This window comes from Nicotiana sylvestris, chromosome 4 (genome assembly GCF_000393655.2).
Source record: "Nicotiana sylvestris chromosome 4, ASM39365v2, whole genome shotgun sequence".
NCBI classification, from domain to species: Eukaryota; Viridiplantae; Streptophyta; class Magnoliopsida; order Solanales; family Solanaceae; genus Nicotiana; species Nicotiana sylvestris.
The window spans coordinates 74,811,837-74,830,126 of NC_091060.1; the positions used below are offsets into that span (position 1 = coordinate 74,811,837).

Here is an 18,290-nt window from a genome sequence, read left to right on the forward strand (position 1 = left end):
ACGAGTACAAGTTAAAAAGGGGGACCAAATAGGGGAAAAAGATCCAATCAAGTATATAGTCTCAAGTAATGTTCAATAGCTATTTAGATTTATGCCTTGTGGATCATTAAATAATTAATGGCTAAGATTCATACATATATATATATATATATATACTAGCAGTAGCCGCCGTAATCTGTTCATGTTTATTACTTCAACTGCAAAATAAAGTAAAATGCAGTGCTCTCAATAAATGACTATATTGGAATGATATATCTTCTATTTTTTCAAAGCAATTTTACAAATAATACACTAAATTACATTTTGCATTTTAAAAGTAAGAAACATGATTAATCTTTACGACCGCGGTTAGTAATTGCCAATTTTAGTTATTTTGATAAGTATAGAAATTAAAATGAATCTTAGCCCTTAATTATTGTATGATCCACATAGCATCAATCTAAAAGTTCATTGAATATTACTTGACTGGATCTTTTTTCCTCAAATAGGGCGCCCCATGTAATTTTCACGCTCTAGTTGGTGTCGAGAGATTCGGGTGGCTTCTACTAGCTATAAGAGCGTTATCGGTGAGGCTAATAAGCTTTTTATGTTGTGTTTCTTTGTTAAAGATGTACTATTAACCAAGTTATGTTTGTTCAAAAGATGCTAATCATTGTGAGGCTTATGAACAAATTGGTTAATATTTTCATGCTCAAAATCATCGCTGGCCTAACCAAATAAAAAATATAGAACGAAAGTCGAAGAAAAAGTGTTAATTGGATACAACACTAGGGCAGGAAATACAGTATCTACAATGGTACATATAATGCACAGTACCAGTCAATGAGGTGATGTTGAAGTAGCAGCTGAATTCTCAAGATTCTAAAGACGTTGATTCGATTTTAACTCGTATGAATCCTACAATCCTCAAATACGTGATCTATTCAAAGATCACTTTGTCACAAATATCTCGATCTTACCTTCCAGAATCTACTCTTCTTGGTACACATAAGAATCAGGTATTGCATCTTAACAACTCAGCATAGCCACAACTAGTCAATGAATTCATCAAGATGAATTCGTCGGTTAGAGATAGGACCGATCTTAAAACGAAAAGACTTTGAAGAGCTTAATTGCTGAAAGCAGCAACTGCTACATGATACCAATTACTAAAACAAGCAGTTATACAGACATGAAAGCCTCGAGTTATAAACTACCAAAAATCAGCTGTGCAAAGATGACTGACGTCACGATCTGCTGCATTTGCTTTCTCGATCCTCCAAGAGTGCCACAAAATTACTCCGCCCTTTGCATGACACACACATCAAGTACATTATTATTGGCGCCACATTTCGAGCGAAACCCTTTACACTTGGGATCATGATGCACAGAAGTAATGGTGTTATCTATGTTCACCAGGTCTCTTATTTGCTTTAAAATGTAGATGACACTTTTCTTCTGGCTGAAAGGTAAACTGATCATCAACTGGTCTTTAGCATCTTTGTCCTCTTTTTTCACTTTGCTGTCTACCACACTTGCTGATTTTTCCTCCTAAAAAGTACACCAACGTCTGGGTTCTGGCATGATAGACATGAGAAGTTACCATAGACACTGATTACAGCTGGTTCCTATGTTCCCAACCTTGCATCATAAGTAAACAATTTTCTGTGAGAACGAAGATTATCCTGCTCAAGCTTGAGAGTGAAATGAAATGTAATTTGAGAGTAAATAACATAGAGAGAAGTGCTTTTCCAATGTGTATGCTCTAAAATGAAATATTATTTAAGATAACAATGATCTAAAGCACAAAGAGAAGCTAGACTTCCAATCACTTCCAAAACTTCCACAAATAGACTTTGAAAGCTATTCACTCAACTGTGGAACAACAGTTCCCAGCTGAGAACAAATCTAAATAAAATTAAAACTTTCCAGGAATGCCAAGTATTTACATTTTCATTTTTTGTAGATTTTGGATAGTCCTACGTATTCAAGCTTCTGCCGAAAGCCTTTCAGCTCAGTTTCTTCTTCTTCTACTTCTACCCCAATCCAAATCTACCCATGAAGGGGCATTGTTAGGTTCACGTCTGGTCGTGCCTTAGCTACTTTAGGTCTGGATTCCTGGCTAATTGCCTATTACTTGGTCTAAGGTGACAGGTTCCGGTTTGGTCTATGATTTGCTTCAAGGCTTCTAATCTGCTTAGGTGCTGTTGGAGTTTTAGAAGGAGTACCCAAACACATTTGGTCTTCTAATGCAAAATCAGACATCCACCTAAAGACCCACATGTCCATTTATCCTTATCATAAGGAAGAAAAAAAAAAGATCCACATATCTCCATATATCTCTTAAAATAGATTGTATTACAATCGGATATCCATGAAACACATAAACATATATCTCAAGTTGAAGAGGCCAATGCAAATCTGTCTTTGGCAATGAAATTCGATCCAATCTCTTCTATTTGAGGTCAGCCCGTCGAGAACTTTTCAACCAAGGTCCATTTACAATCCTCACAAAGAATTCCATAATATCATAGTCTTGGAGCCTGAGCTTAGCTCGGTTGAGTTGTGTGACTATTACTTTAAAAATACGAATTCATCCCCTAGGGTCAAGTATTAAGTAAATCAGAAATTAACTTAAGTTGATTATGTGCTTAAATATTAATTAATTTTTTTCACCGTGATACTTAATATAAAATGGGTCATATGACGGAACTTGGGGAAGAGTGAGACAGCATAGGCTTAGGGACACAACAAGAGTGATAGAGAACCAGTTTGGATTTATGCCTGGTAGATCCACAATAGAGGCCTATATATTTGCTAAGGAGATTGACATGAACTTCTTGGTATGAACACTATGTTGAAGTTCCATTGATTTCCAATGTAATAATAGCATAAAGACTGACAGATCATATTGAACTTTCCTCTCTTTCACTGTAACCTCTATGCCATACACAGGCCTATTATGATGATATCCATCACCAAACAACCACAGTTAGCTTTAGCTGCTGGAGAAGAATGGGGAAGACGAAGAAAGGTTAAGGACAAGTGGAGAAAGGTGAGACACTTGAGACGCCAAAACTCCACCTGATATTCTCTTTTCATCAAAAAGTTGTCTTCAAACAATGAAAAATTAAGATGTTTCATATCCGTATTTTTTTTTGGGGGGGGGGGGGGGTGATCAAGTAAAGTAGCTTCATAATCGTAATTATGCAGGAAGTAACTGAAAACTTACAATGGACCAGCACAAACATGTTGATCCAGTCATCAGGAGATCAATGTTCCGCGGTTATGTGCGTTCGGCCTTACAGACCCGAATTGGGGTTTTCGCTACTGCAGCTTCTTCATCTGTTAGTGATTTAAAAAAAAGATCATGTAAATAAGAGAGAGAGAGAGAGAGAGAGAGAGAGAGAGAGGAGCACACAAAAAAAATGTTGATTGTGATGTGGAGCACAAAGGGATCAAATAGAATATTGAAGAAATCAAATATGCAGGGGAGAAAATCAATCTGGGTATGAAGGTAATCTGGAGAGATGTTTTTAGTACTTCATTAATAAACTGGTCAGTCAAACTTGAAGAACACATAAACTTTTGAGTTCTTTCATTATTAGATACATGGTAAAAGAACTCAAAGCTTTAAATTTTATGTATGCATTTTCTATCAAAATATCTCTGGCTCTTTAGTTGATAAAAGAAAAAAAGATTAAACAAAGAAATAAAAATGAAACTAAAATAGGTCCAAAGGTATGATATTAAGGCCGGATCAGTGCATGGAGCAGTAGGAACAAGTGACAATGAGAACCTGTATAAACTGCAGATAGTGATCCGTTCTCTATATTGGGCACAGGGATCCATTCGTTTATGAGGTCAGCATCCTTGTCAGCCCCAATAATCATTTCATGACTTGGAAACTAGATATGCTTAGTTGAACTGGCTGCATTTTCCATTTTAGGTTTTCAAGGGCACCACGGTTTGCTACCAATCCCCTCGAAACTCGCAGTCCATGACAATGACCAGAGCCAGAGCCAGGATTTGAACTTTATGGGTTTCAAATTCTAGAATAGTGATGTCACGCTTTAGTAACTGGGTTCTGAATTTAATCTTTATACATATTTAGTAAATTTCTTCACACAAATACAGGGTTTGTACTAAAGCTAGTGAGTTTGGCCAAACCCGTATCTCTCTTTCTACCTCCACCCTTGACCATGAAGAAAGGAACATTTAAATACTAGCAGCCTGATTACTAGTCATCCAGAATTTCATTTTTGGGAGTTCGGAGACTTAATACACTTCCTTGACCCCATCCTTTCTGTACCCGCTTCAAATTTTTCAAGGCTGCTGCACTTCCATCGTCTCTGTCAAAACAGGATAGATTGTCAAGAAGATTTCATGAAACATGATAGACTATAAAAGGAGATTTATGAAACAAGCAGAAATAAAAAAAGAATAATCTATCAACTGACAATTTAGTCAAGGTACGACGTAATAATGGAAAAGATATGATTTTTAAGAGAACGACATTCTCTTGTAGGTTTTCCACTTTTTCTATACCGCTGGTATACCAGGGCTTCTCCACAATCAACAAATTATCACTTTATGCGAAAAATAATCGAAAAGGACAAAACATGAGAGTGAAAAAACGATCCATGAGCATGAGAGTGTCTAAACTTGGCTTGACCTTACCAAGTTAAGACTATACAGGTTGCACTAACTCATATTTGACGACCCTATTAACCAGAAGTTTGGCCGTTTTCCTTTTCATTTTCTTCTTCCACAAGACTCCACTTTTTCCTTTAAATAAATTGACATAGGACACGGTTTCTCATAGACTCGGAAGTTCCACAACCTAATAACTAGGTAATTATCTCGTAGAGCCAGACTAGATATCTAGTGAAACAGATGATCCCAGGTAAAGGGGCCAACCTAGCAAACTCAACGTATTCACTTTTGGGGGGAGGAAAGAGTAAGTTTCTCAAATAATAGAGGACCACCTGAATAAAAGGAAAACTAAGATAAAGCAGATGAACTTAAACTCCTTACCTGTGCACAATTGCCTGCCAACCATCTCCCCCATATTTGCTTCGCTTCACACGATTTAACTCCCTATAGTTTTGGTAAGCTTTGTTACCCACCTTACCTTCTGAAACCATCTCCAGCATCCTCTCCGCTAGTTCATCTGCCTCCTGCTTATTACCCAATTTACGTAAACCGTCAATGACTGGCATGAATGATGCAGGATTAAACGCATATCCTATGTCCATCATCCTGGTGAGAATATCATGAGCACTGTCTAAATTATCCTCCTTAGACAGCTTGTCAATAAGATCTTTGTAAAGGAAGCTTCCTAGATCAACGCGTTGCTCTAATGCAGTTTCCAGTAATTGCTTAGCTTCCAAGATTTCACCTCCAGCAAGATATTCATTGAACATCAGTGCGTAGAGTGCTTCCTTGTGACCACATATACTCAAGGCTATATCAAATACCTCCTGAGCTGGTCTGAACTCACCATTCCTGCAATATGACGTAATAAGCAACTCAAAGATATGCAGATTAGGAATTATTCCTTTCTGTAACATTTCATTCAAAAGAGAAATTGCTTCTTCAGTTCTCCCAGATTTGCATAGACAGCTAGTCATGATATTGTACGTGTAAACATTTGGAGAAATCCCTTTTTCTCTCATTTCATCCATCAGGCCACACATTTCGAATATTTGATTTTTGCTCCCCAATCCGAGTATCAAAGAATTATAAGTTCGTAAGCTCTTGTTACAACCTTTCTTCTCCATGTCCTTTAGAACCTGAAATGCAGATGATACCTTTCCTCTTTTACACAGATGATGTAAAATAGTATTATAAATAATTGAATCAGGGTACAACTTCTTTCCCATCATCTCAAGAAACTTCTTCTTAGCTTCATCAAGCTTCCCTTCTCTGAATAAACTGCTAATTATGGTTGAATAGGTGATCAAGTCGGGCAGGCATTTCCTCCCATGATCATCTTCATTCACCAAGCTCATAAACGACTTTCCAAGATCACCAAGCGCAGCACTTCCGTGGCTCCACATTTCACTCACAATCTCGACAGCTTTGTCCACTTCTCCAGTTCGGCAGAGACCATGAATCACTATGTTGCAACTCACAATATCCAGGCCATAACCTCTCTCATTCATCTTCTGCAGTAACTGCTGCGCCTCTGATATTTTCCCTTCTTTCCACATGCTATGAAGCAGAGTATTACAAGTGTACGTATTTGGAATGCAGCCTCTCTTCATCATCTCATGCAGAATATTCTTTGCCTCGGTCACTTTACTTTTCATGCAGTAGCCATGGAGTAGAGTGCTATAAGTAACTGTATCTGGAAATTTACCATCACTTACCATTAAGCTCATCAGCATTTTGGCATCACCAAGCATCCCATTCTTGCAAAGGCCATCAATCACAATGTTATAAGAATATATCGTGGGAGCTACTCCATTCTCCGACATCTCTTTCAGCACTGATTGAGCCTCCAACATCTTACTATTCTTCACCAACCCACACAACCAGATATTGTAGCTCTGCACATTGAAGAAAATACCATCTTTCTTCATAGACTCAGTCAGTGTCCTCGCATCTTCAAGCATCCCTCTCTCACAAAACCCCTGCAACATCAAATTGAAAGTTACAACATTCGGCCTTGGCAAGTCGAATACCTCATCTATTTGCATATCCCTGAAAATTCTGGAAGCCTCAAGAATCTTCCCCGAGTTGCAAAGAGCTGAAATTCTAGAATTGAAGGTAACAACATCAGGAACAAGCCCATCCTCCCTCATCCTCTCGACCAACCTCTCAGCCTCATCAACATCACCTTTCTTGCAGAAACTGGCAATCAAAGTATTGTATATTATCACGTTAGGACAAACGCCCATCATTTTCATCATATCCAGAAGTTTCAAACCTTCTAAAGGAAGCCCAAATTCACAATAGCCGCGAATCAAAATCCCAAAAGTGAACTCATTAGGCTGACACCCTTTGTCGCGCATAACATCAAACAGGTGGCGGGCATCTCCCAAACGATTCGAATTACACAACCCGTCAATGAGAAGGTTAAAAGTATAAGTAACAGGCGAAACGCAAGCAGAAATCATATCTTTATACAACCAAGACAAGAAATTCGGACCATCAAATTTCAGAGACTTGTGCATAAGCAAATTGTAGAGTGATACATTGGGTGGTGGTTGATGAGGTAAGTGAGAACGAGTAGATTTGAAGAGAGAAATGGCATCGTGAATATATCCGTAAGTTGCTACGAGCTTGACGAGGGTGTACTGAGAAGGAAGGGAGATTTGAGGGGATAGAGAAAGGAGGAAAGAGTGAAGAGTGTGGATTTCGGAAAGCATTTGGGAATGGAGGAGGATACGGGTTAGGGGAGGGATTGAATAGAGGGGAGGATTTGGAGTAGAGAGAGTGCGTTTGAAGAGTTGCCATGCCAGCTTGGGGTTGCTCGAGTTCTTGATTAATGCTTTGGTTAGCGTTTTCGTTTGCTGCTCCATTGTCGTGTAAGAGTTCAATAGTGCTGAAATAATTCTTCCTTCTTCCTTCTTCTTTCTTCCTTCTTCCTTCTTCCTTCTTCCTTGGCTGCTTTCTTGCTCCTATGTCATCTTTTCTCAAATACATTTGACTTTCTCACTTCAAACCAACTACAATTATTCCTAACTAGTTTTTAAATTTAAATATTAATTAATATGTTAAAATTCATAGCCTCGATAGGTAGCACGTTAGGTTAGGCAGTATATGGTGCAGTCGAGTTTCTATTTGTCTTGCTCAATTCACTCGCATTACTCTTTAGTATAATATTTTTTATCCATAGATGACTATTAATATTCAAAGTTGATTATATTATTGGATTCAATCTTATTTCATGTATTTCTACTTGTTGTAATTACTTTTTGTTTTTCGATCGTTCTCTAGCCAAGGGTCTATCAGAAACAGTAAAAATACGTACATTTTACCCTCTTCAGATCTCATTTGTGGGAAATTACTTGATTTTTTGTTGTCGTTGTTGTTGTGTTGAAATTAATCTTTTTAAATAATTTTTTCAGTCTCCAAATAATAATAGATTAGTGTATGCGATATTTTATTTTTATTATTTTGAAAAGGCATGTAAAGAAAATCTAACCGATAAATTTTGATCTATCTTGTCCTAAAAGCACAGTATTTACTTTGTAAGCATTATTAACTTTTTCTCCTTTCCTTCAAAGAACAATTATTATGCCTCAAATCCCAAACATCAGAGAATTAATTTTGAGTGGTTTTATAAACTTCTCTTAATTTAAATATATAAAAATCTATATTTACTTAAAAGGAAAAAAGTCAGCCCTAAATTTTGCCAAGTGGTAACGTAAGAGAATGTCATGTGTTCTTTTTTTGGACAAAACTTAGTTAATTTGTTATTAATTAGTTTTAAATTTTAAATTAAAATATTTAAATATCTATTATTTGAAGAAGGAGTAGTTATTTACTCAATTCAAATAAGTAATTAATCATTAGGAAGTTACTATTAGAAATAATAACCGGTTCCAATTTCTCATGAGTAAACCGTTCCAACTTCTTTTCAGTTTTCTTATTTTTAAATTTTTTTAAATTATTAAATCATTTTATTTGAAAACATGCATCGGCTTCCTCAAAAATAGGAGTAGCCTTCAAAACCCTTCAGTTCACCATTTTGAATATGCAGTTCTTTCTCTTATCATATACCCCCCACGTTTTCCCACTCCCACCCAACAGTCCTCACGTTTCAACCCTCTACTTCACATCTCCCTTCACAAATCATCCACACTGCCCCACTATAACCACTTCCCCACTATACTAATCACATGATATTATAAAAGGACATAATAAGGGAGGCGTTAAAACAAGAAAAGTTGAAAGAACAAAGAAAAATAGAGGAGACTCCGACAATATTACGTAACAAATTTTTCTGCAAAATCACGATAGCCTCAAGTCTTTAAATTTTCGCCCAATAACAACGGTATGAAGTTTAATCCACTGTTTGCAGATTTACGATTTACATAATTGTTGGTTAAAGATGCTCTTTTATTTTCCCAATTTTTTTCTTACAGAGTGTCTTTTTGGAATAACAGATTTGGAAAACTGTTTTTTCAATTTAATTATTGTTTTTTTTTTTTGTAATATAGGATAGTATCATGGACATGAATATACTAAATTTTATGTGATCTACTGGAATTTATTATGTACAACTGTATTTGTGTTGTCATCTTATTAGTATACTGACTTAAATTAGGCTGTGTAGCTAAATACTCATATTGGAATTTAGCATAATATGGTTTCTATTTTTAACTGAGTTGTTACATGTCCAGAATTGCTGAAACTTATAAAGTTTGTACTTTTCCTTTTAATTTTCAAAATTACAGAATTTGTCTCGCAATTTCTTCTCATCTCCTTTAATATTCGAAAGAGCTTCAGCAAACTTTTTTTTATTTTTATTGCCTGTCGATGCTCAACCAAGGAAGCTTTATATCCACTACTGATGTTTGTCCTTCATTCAGTTGACAATGTCTTTTAAAATAGTTGTATAAATCCATCAATATGTTCAAATAATATGCATGTCCTATGTTATCACAATGAGATGTTGTAGCGATTCTTATTGTTTCCTTAGTCCTATTTCAAATATGGCTGAACAAGGACACGTTCAAATTACTCCAACTACGAGTTCTCAAATTCAACGAATGGGACAACGTAGAAGGGTACGCCGTCGCAGCATTTATTCCTATAATGATTCTGACTCAAAGCCTGAAGTTATCAGGAATGTCCCAAGGGCGATCAAAAATAAGTTAAGAGATCGAAGGGCTGAACGAAGGGACAGAGAAAAATTTTTTTAGAGAGCTTAAGCCTTCAATAGATGAACATATTGCAGATTATCAGCTTACTCGAGATGCACTAATTGATGCTATAGAATAACGATCATCAATACAATTCATCTTTTTCTAAAGTCTTTCAAAAGGGCATACTAAATCCAGCTTCTCAGATCCTTCTCCGTGGAAAATCAAAAAATCCCACTTTCTATACCAAGCAAATACACCATACAGAATCAGAAAAGGCGTAAAAAAAACTTTGTTACCAAAGGTATGTTCTTTGATTAGCATAATCATATCTGAAATACTTTTTATATTTTTTTATTGCAAGCTTATAAGTAGTAAGATCAAATAGAGTAAAAAAAAATTATAATCTCTGATCAATTTGTAGATAAATGGGGTAAAAACATAATTTTGGTGATGATTATGGTATATAAAATTCTGGTTTAAGTTATGAAGTCTTTATAGTGAAACATCTACCGTAAAAGAGTAGATAGAAGTATTCATATAAATTTAGCTTCTAAAAGGACTTGACAACATGAAGTTGGTTGAAGAAGTTCAACAGTAATCGAGTTCTAACGTTTGCAATTCAATAGTTGCAAATTACAGAAGGGAGTGGAACTATAGTGTTAGGTTATTTCTACTCCATATTCATGTACTGAGACTAAATTTTAAGATAATTGATTTATTCTTGAATTTATATCCAAAATCATGCATTCCTTCGGACTCGTGTGCTAGATGCGCTAGCAATTTTTGCTGGTCTTTGAGGAAATCTTGATCATCTAAATATCTGCTTAAGTTTATTTTGTCGCCAAATTTCTTTTCCTATCATCTTCTACCTTGTGTAATTTATAATTGCTCTGAATTTTAGCATCTGTTGTTTTATGAGATTTATAGATTTTCTAATAATAATCTTTTGGTGCCTTCAATTTTTGTGCTTCATTCTGTTTTGATGTGAGAATACATAAAAATAATTTAGTCCGAAGGATGAAAAACATGTGGTTCAAAGGAAGAAAAGGGTTAGAGGTACCGGTTCAACAAGAACAGCTAAAAGGAACGAAAAATTTATATAGCTTATATTTTGTTAGTTCTCTGTTTCACTGATCATTAGGAAAGTTGTGCATATTATTGCCTCTGAAGTTTCCTCCTTCAAAATTCTGCATTTTATATTTTTATATTTTACTAAAATTTATTCTTATTTGAATGTTTGGTTTAGTTAATTATTAGTTATATAACTAATGATGCATATTAAATATTATTTTGTAGACATGAGAATACATCATATTGAACCTTCCAATAATACAAATTATTCTGTCGGAAGTGAAGAAAGAGTTCCTCCTTTGTCCGATATAACAAATGGTGAGTCAAAATATCATCTATTTAATATATTAGTTGTGTTGTTACAACTTACTTTATCATAATTTATTCTTACTATAATGTTTGGCCAAGTTGATTAATAGTTCTACAACTAATGATGCATATAAAACTCATTGTGCAGACATGCAAATAAATTATCTTCTCCCCGATTTAAATACAATTCCTATATGGCAAGGTTAGTTCCTCAATGGTGTTCTCTATTTAACACCGTTATTGTATACATATTTTGTTGACTTATTTTATTCTATCTGTATTACTTTTAAAATTATACGTTCTCATCATAGGTGCGTACAGTGACAACATATTGCCTAATTTAAATGGCACTCCAACTGAAAAAGGTATTAAAAGTTTGATTCTCATATTAATTTTTCGTCTAAAGTATATCAAAAGTTTAAAAAATTATTATTTAATAGGAACTCTTTCAATTAATACTAATAATCCTACTACATTGTAGATGTGCAAATGTATAATTCTCTGCCAGATTTAAATGAAACTCCAATAATGCAAGGTAAGCATTTGAAATTCATATTGTTATTAGTTAAAAGTAAAATACAATGTTAAGATTAATGAAAATTAAATACTGCAACTCTCTTACTAGCAATCAGGGCTGCAACAAACAACACTGTCATTCTGTATGTTTCTATGAGATATTGGTTTACCTTTAAATAATGACCTTATACTAGATGTGGCTATATGAATCTGAAGTTACTTAATTGACTATCTTCGAGAGAAATATTTTGGCATTGTTTCAAGTTCTAACACCCGAAATATAGGAACTATTTTTTTCAGAATGATAGTATTACTAAGAAGTGAACTGGCAACTAAAAGTTGTAAGTTTAGGAGTATATGTCAAAATACTGTACGTTAACGCACTGTATCATCTTGATGTAATATTGAGTTGTCTTTACCAATACTTGAATTCTGGATTCAACTTGCGCGTCTCGTCCTCTAATGTTTATGAATCGTAGTAAATTAAAAAGAATGGCAGTGTTCCATTGAAGTCTTAACTGACTAGACAACTTAGTATGTCCGTATAGACTACAAGTAGAGTGTGCAATAAAGGGAAGCTTCTCTAGGAGAGCCTATGGATGATCAGGGGAGTAGAAGTAGGAGTAGTAATAGTCTTAGATCAATATACACTTACAAATTATACATGTAACAGGGCAGTTTCCAAATAACATAGGATATGAAGATGATGAAGAGTATCCAGGTATGACAACCATATCTTTGCACTTTTCTGTTATTATTAAAGAAAGAATCTATATTCACAAACATAGATGTATATATTAATAATCCATCCCTATTAATTGATTTAACTAATACTTTTCTTAGATGTGGATGTTGAATGTGACGAAATTTACACTGAAGGTACTTATCAGATACTCCTTATTCACTCAATGTAGTTGGATAAAATAAATCAATAATCTCTGTCTTTGACTTTGTATATTATTGTAAGTATAGATTACTGGGACATAGGAGATGTTACATATGAATGCGAAAAGTGCGGTGCTCTTTTTTGGTATGAAGAAAGAATCCGCAAGCATTACAACTCAAAAAAACTATTTTCACAATGTGTTGTGATCGTGGAAAAATAAAGCTTCCAGATCTTAAGAAGCCTCCTGAAGTTTTGAAACAACTTTTATTTGGATCAGGTTAGAGGAATTATAACTTTTAATATCAACATGTTCATATCGTCTTATATTCACATTTATCATTTTGCAATGGTTTTAATATAGGTCCTAAAAGTAGCCATTTTCGAGAAAATATTAGGAGTTATAACTCTATCTTCTCATTTACGTCAATGGGGGTAAGGTTGATGTCTCTATCAACCAGAAAAGAGGGCCAAGAACGTTCAGATTATGTGGTTAAAACTATCATCAAATTGGGAGTTTACTACCTCCTAAAGGATCTACACCAAAATTTGCACAGTTATATATATATGACACAGAGAATGAAGTTACAAATAGAATCAATGCTTTCAGGTTAGTCTTATACCTTTATTATATAATACTATGCAAATAACATTTAATTTAAAAACCTTTATTGATATCATATATTTTTTCAGTCGTGGCCAAGATAATAATAAACTTCATGCTGAAATTGTTTCTGATCTAAAACAAATGCTTGATGACAATAATGTTTTGGCAAAGACATTTAGGATGGTCAGAGGTCGATTCCAGGAGAATATAGACTCCAATGTTAAGCTCAGATTAATAGGAAAAAGAGGTGCTGATGGTAGAAGATACAACTTACCAACAATACCAGAAGTAGCTGCTTTGGTGGTTGGTGATTTTAAAGTTTCTGGAAGTGATCGTGATATCATTATAGAAACACAATCTGGACAGCTACAAAGGATAAATGAACTAAATGCTGCATATTTAGGACTACAATATCCTTTGCTTTTTCCTTATGGTGAAGATGGATACAGAGAGGATATTCCTTTAAGTCATGGTGATGAATCATCGAGAGGAAGGCAATGTATTAGCATGCAAGAATTTTTCGCTTATAGAATTCAGGAAAGAAAAGATGAAGTTCCCACCATTGTGTCTTCAGGAAGATTATTTCAGCAATTTTTAGTTGATGGTTATACAATGATAGAATCTTCTCGGTTGAAGTTTATCAGGACTCATCAAAAGCAATTAAGAGTTGATTCTTATAAAGTCCTAGCAGATGCTATTTTGCATGGTGACATCGATCCTTCATCCCAAGGTAAAAGGATGATTCTACCTTCAAGCTTTACAGGGGGTGCACGATATATGGTTCAGAATTATCAAGATGCTATGGCAATATGTAAATGGGCCGTGTACCCTGATCTTTTTATCACATTTACTTGCAATCGTAAGTGGCCAGAGATTACTAGATTTGTGGAGAGCAGAAACTTGAATCCTGAAGATCGTCCAGACATTTTAAGTAGGGTGTTCAAAATCAAATTGAACCACTTAATAAAGGATTTGAGAGATAATCAAGTTTTTGGACAAGTAAAAGCAGGCACACAACATTTATAATTTATTTTAAATAAAGATGATAATTTATATGAATCAAATAATTGTTTTTTTAATAAACTTGCTTAATTTCCAATGCAGTGATTTATACCATTGAGTTCCAAAAACGAAGACTACCTCATGCTCATATCTTACTTTTTCTTCACGAGCATAATAAATTTCCATCTACGTCAGATATTGATAGAATAATTTCGACAGAAATACCAGATAAAGTGGATGATCCTAATTATTACAATGCCGTTAAAAATTTAATGATGCATGGCCCATGTGATTCTGCTAGGAAATCTTCTCCTTGCATGTTGAATGGTAGATGTACAAAGCACTTTCCTAAAAAGTTTGTTGTGGCCACAACGGTTGATGAAGAAGGGTATCCTGTTTATAGAAGAAGGGATAATGGTAGAACAATTATGAAAAATGGTATTAATTTGGATAACAGGTATGTGGTGCCACACAATCGCTTTTTATTATTAAAATATGGCGCTCATATCAATATTGAGTGGTGCAATCGAACAAGATCCATTAAATATTTATTTAAGTATGTCAATAAAGGTCATGATCGTGCAACTGCTGCTTTTTCTCAAAGTACTCATGACAATGGTTCATCAACCATTGATGAAATCAACATGTATTATGATTGTCGCTACATATCCCAATGTGAAGCTGCTTGGAGAATATTTAAGTTTCCTATTCACCATAGAGAACCATCAGTGGAAAGACTATCATTTAATCTTCCAAATGAACAAAATGTCATTTTTTCTGATGATGATCCAATTGATAATGTTGCCAATAGACCAACTGTGAAGGAATCAATATTTTTGGGATGGTTTGAGGAAAACAAAAAAAATTCGGAAGTAAGAGATTTGACTTACGCAGAATTCCCTCTTAAATTTTGGTGGAACCAAAAATTAAAAAAAATGGGAAAAGAGGAGAAAATCTGGATTTTCTATTGGGAGGATTTTCTTTGTTACTCCTGGAAATGGAGAGATATATTATCTTAGATTGTTGTTGAATGTAATCAAAGGTCCAACTTCATATGAACAACTTAGAAGAATTAACAATCATGACTATCTTACTTTTAGAGATGCATGTTATGCACTTGGGTTGTTGGATGACGACAAAGAGTATGTTGATGTTATAAAGGAGGCAAGTACTTGGGGCATGTCATCTTATCTAAGACAGTTATTTGTCATGTTATTGTTATCAAATTCAATGTCACGACCAGAAATTGTTTGGCAATAATCGTGGGAGTTATTGTCAGAAGATATTCTCCGTGAAGAAAGAACATTATTGAGTAATCCAGGTATTAAAAGATAAAATTATTAGATTAAATTTTTTTAGTGATATATGTTAAACAAGGAAGAAATATTAATACTTCATAACTTCTATAATATTCTACTTTGTTGAATTTGGTATTCATATAGATGAAGACCACTCTCTGTTTTTAACTATTGATAAAGTCAATTTCATTAATTTTATAATACCGATTTTTTCTCGCTACATTTTGTTTTTATATGTTCTAAACGACATCACAAATTTCAGCTCTTTCTTTTGAGTTATTGTAATACATGTAGTTAAAAGAACTAAAATAGTACTCCAGATTTATGCTTAGACATGTTATTCTATAACAAATTAATGATCTGTATGCAAAAGCAACAACCTATATATACATAAAACTACATGGTTGAGTTTTAAATATGAGTATATATTTTATTTTGAACTTTAACATTTTTATGTCATGCAGCGGCAGAGTTAACAGATGATGAATTGAAAAATCGTTGCTTGAAAAAGCTGGACAAGATTTTAAAAAGTTGTGGAAAAAGCTTTAACGATTTTCCGACAATGCCAAGACCATATTACAATGAGGAAGAATTTGATGGTGCTAACAGACTAATTAATGAGGAATTGCGCTATAATAGGCGCTCTTTGACACAAGAGCATGAACAATTAGTAATGAAATTAACAGTCGAGCAGAAGTCTGTTTATGATAAAATCATATCTGCAGTGAATGAAGACAAATGAGGGTTATTCTTTTTATATGGTCATGGAGGAACTGACAAAACTTTTATCTGGAAAACATTGTCTTCTGGCGTACGATCTAAAGGCGATATAGTGATAAATGTTGCTTCAAGTGGTATTGCTTCTCTTTTGTTACCAGGAGGTCAAACTGCACATTCAAGATTTGCGATCCCTCTAAATCCAACTGAAGATTCAACATGCAATATAAAACAAGGTAGTCCTTTAGCAAAGTTGATTGTGAAGGCAAAATTGATCATTTGGGATGAGGCATCAATGCATAAATACTGTTTTGAAGCTCTTGATCAAACTCTTAGAGATATTCTAAGATTTAAAGATCCGTCAAATTTAGATCGGCCATTTGGAGGTAAAACAATTGTTCTTGGAGGTGACTTTAGACAAATCTTGCTTGTAATTACAAAAAGGTACTAGGCAAGAGATTGTTACAACAACTCTAAATTCTTCATATTTGTGGCCCCACTGTCAGGTTTTAAAGCTAACAACAAATATGAGATTGCAAGAAAATAGATCTGATGCAGATTTGGATGATTTAAAATAATTTTCTAATTGGATCTTGGCAATAGGTGATGGAAAGATTGGATGTTCCATTGATGGCATTGAGAAAGTAGAAATACCCGACGATCTTCTCATACATAATTGTGATGATCCAATATCTGGAATTGTAAAAAGGACATATTCTGATTTCTTGAGACATTTCACAGATATAAAATACCTTCAAGAAAGAGCAATTCTTGCACCAACTCTTCAGATGGTGGAATCGGTGAATGATTACATGGTTTCTCTCAACAATAGCCAGGATAAATCATATTTAAGTTCGGATACAATTTGTATGTCTGATCATGCATTTACATCTTTGGAACATGTACATACACCTGAATTCCTAAATAGTATTAAATGTTCAGGTATTCCAAATCACTCTATCACTTTGAAGGTAGGTGTTCCTGTGATGTTGTTAAGAAATATAGATCAATCGTCGGGATTGTGTAATGGTACAAGATTGATCATCACAAGACTTGGAAATCGGGTAATTGAAGCCAAAGTATTATCAGGAAAAATGGCTGGAGACAAAGTTTTTATACCAAGAATGACACTTACTCCATCTGATGCAAGAATTCCTTTTAAGTTCCAAAGAAGGCAATTTCCAGTCATTCTATCTTTTGCCATGACCATCAATAAAAGTCAAGGTCAATCATTATGTAATGTGGGATTATTTTTGAAGAAGCCAGTGTTTACTCATGGACAACTATACGTTGCACTTTCAAGAGTAACAAGTAGAAAAGGGTTGAAGATCTTATGTTATGATGAAGATGGGAAAGTAACAAATGAAGCTACAAATGTAGTGTATAAAGAAGTTTTCCGAAATTTAGAGGATAGAAGTTTTGAATGAGTAAGTATCAAATGAGTAGCAACAATGACAAGTTCAGTGTACATACTCAGTATATAGTTGCTCATGCTACAGAGAAAGATAAAGTTGAATGAGGTAAACATTCTTCCAAATTTACTTTACATTGATATATCATGTTGCAGCTTAGTCACATGTACTTTATTTGTTAAATTGTCTATCTATATTTGCAGTCAATCAATTCAATTAAATTGTGGACTTGAAAGAATATGGATTACCAACCATCATTTCCATTCATTGACCGCTACTAGGTATGAAATATTACTTAGAAAGAATCTTATTAGAAAAATATATAATAGGAGTAATACTATCGCTTATCAATCACAGCTCCAAGCTCCTGGAGAACTAAATATTTTTCAATCTGGCATCAAATGTGGCACTGGTTATTTTTTGAAATCCAGTTCCAAGCATAATCGCTTCTATATCCATGTTAGTCACAATAGTTTTCAAGAATATTGAGAATTAATTATATTCTAAGTTTCTCGAGAAACATATGTTTGTTAAATGTTAAATATTTAATTGTGCATTTTTTTAACGCTGGAGATCTAATAAAAGATCATGAATGCTGGACAAGGACAGATAACATGAAAACACCACAAATTGTACTAATGATAGATCAAAATAAAAGATCATGAATGCTGGACA

General features: G+C 34.3%; 2 protein-coding genes across 2 annotated transcripts; one reads left to right on the plus strand and one right to left on the minus strand.

Moving 5' to 3' along the window:
* Positions 1-876: 876 nt before the first annotated feature.
* Positions 877-7,636, minus strand: LOC104219816 (pentatricopeptide repeat-containing protein At2g17140). The gene is made up of 4 exons (XM_009770556.1): positions 5,017-7,636; positions 3,779-4,331; positions 3,212-3,324; positions 877-1,620 (listed from the first exon to the last, which is right to left on the minus strand). The coding sequence occupies exons 1-2, from the start codon at positions 7,506-7,508 to the stop codon at positions 4,220-4,222; spliced, it is 2,604 nt and encodes an 867-aa protein (XP_009768858.1). The 5' UTR covers positions 7,509-7,636; the 3' UTR covers positions 877-1,620; positions 3,212-3,324; positions 3,779-4,219.
* Positions 7,637-12,777: 5,141 nt separating this feature from the next.
* LOC138889703 (uncharacterized) lies at positions 12,778-17,630 on the plus strand. Its single transcript, XM_070173039.1, has 10 exons — positions 12,778-12,859; positions 12,944-13,014; positions 13,137-13,189; positions 13,273-14,195; positions 14,291-14,645; positions 14,793-15,032; positions 15,163-15,356; positions 15,951-16,085; positions 16,365-16,610; positions 16,807-17,630. The coding sequence occupies exons 1-10, from the start codon at positions 12,778-12,780 to the stop codon at positions 17,628-17,630; spliced, it is 3,123 nt and encodes a 1,040-aa protein (XP_070029140.1).
* Positions 17,631-18,290: the final 660 nt, after the last annotated feature.

Bases quoted from the DNA above. Each gene is read 5' to 3' on its own strand.
- LOC104219816 (XM_009770556.1), bottom strand. From the start codon at position 7,508: ATGGAGCAGCAAACGAAAACGCTAACCAAAGCATTAATCAAGAACTCG. The intron at 4,332-5,016 runs GTAAGGAGTTTA...CTGTTTTGACAG, and splicing joins TGGCAGGCAATTGTGCACAG to AGACGATGGAAGTGCAGCAG.
- LOC138889703 (XM_070173039.1), top strand. From the start codon at position 12,778: ATGTGTTGTGATCGTGGAAAAATAAAGCTTCCAGATCTTAAGAAGCCT. The intron at 16,086-16,364 runs GTGCTAACAGAC...TTTTGTTACCAG, and splicing joins CAATGAGGAAGAATTTGATG to GAGGTCAAACTGCACATTCA. The intron at 16,611-16,806 runs GTGACTTTAGAC...TCTTGGCAATAG, and splicing joins TAAAACAATTGTTCTTGGAG to GTGATGGAAAGATTGGATGT.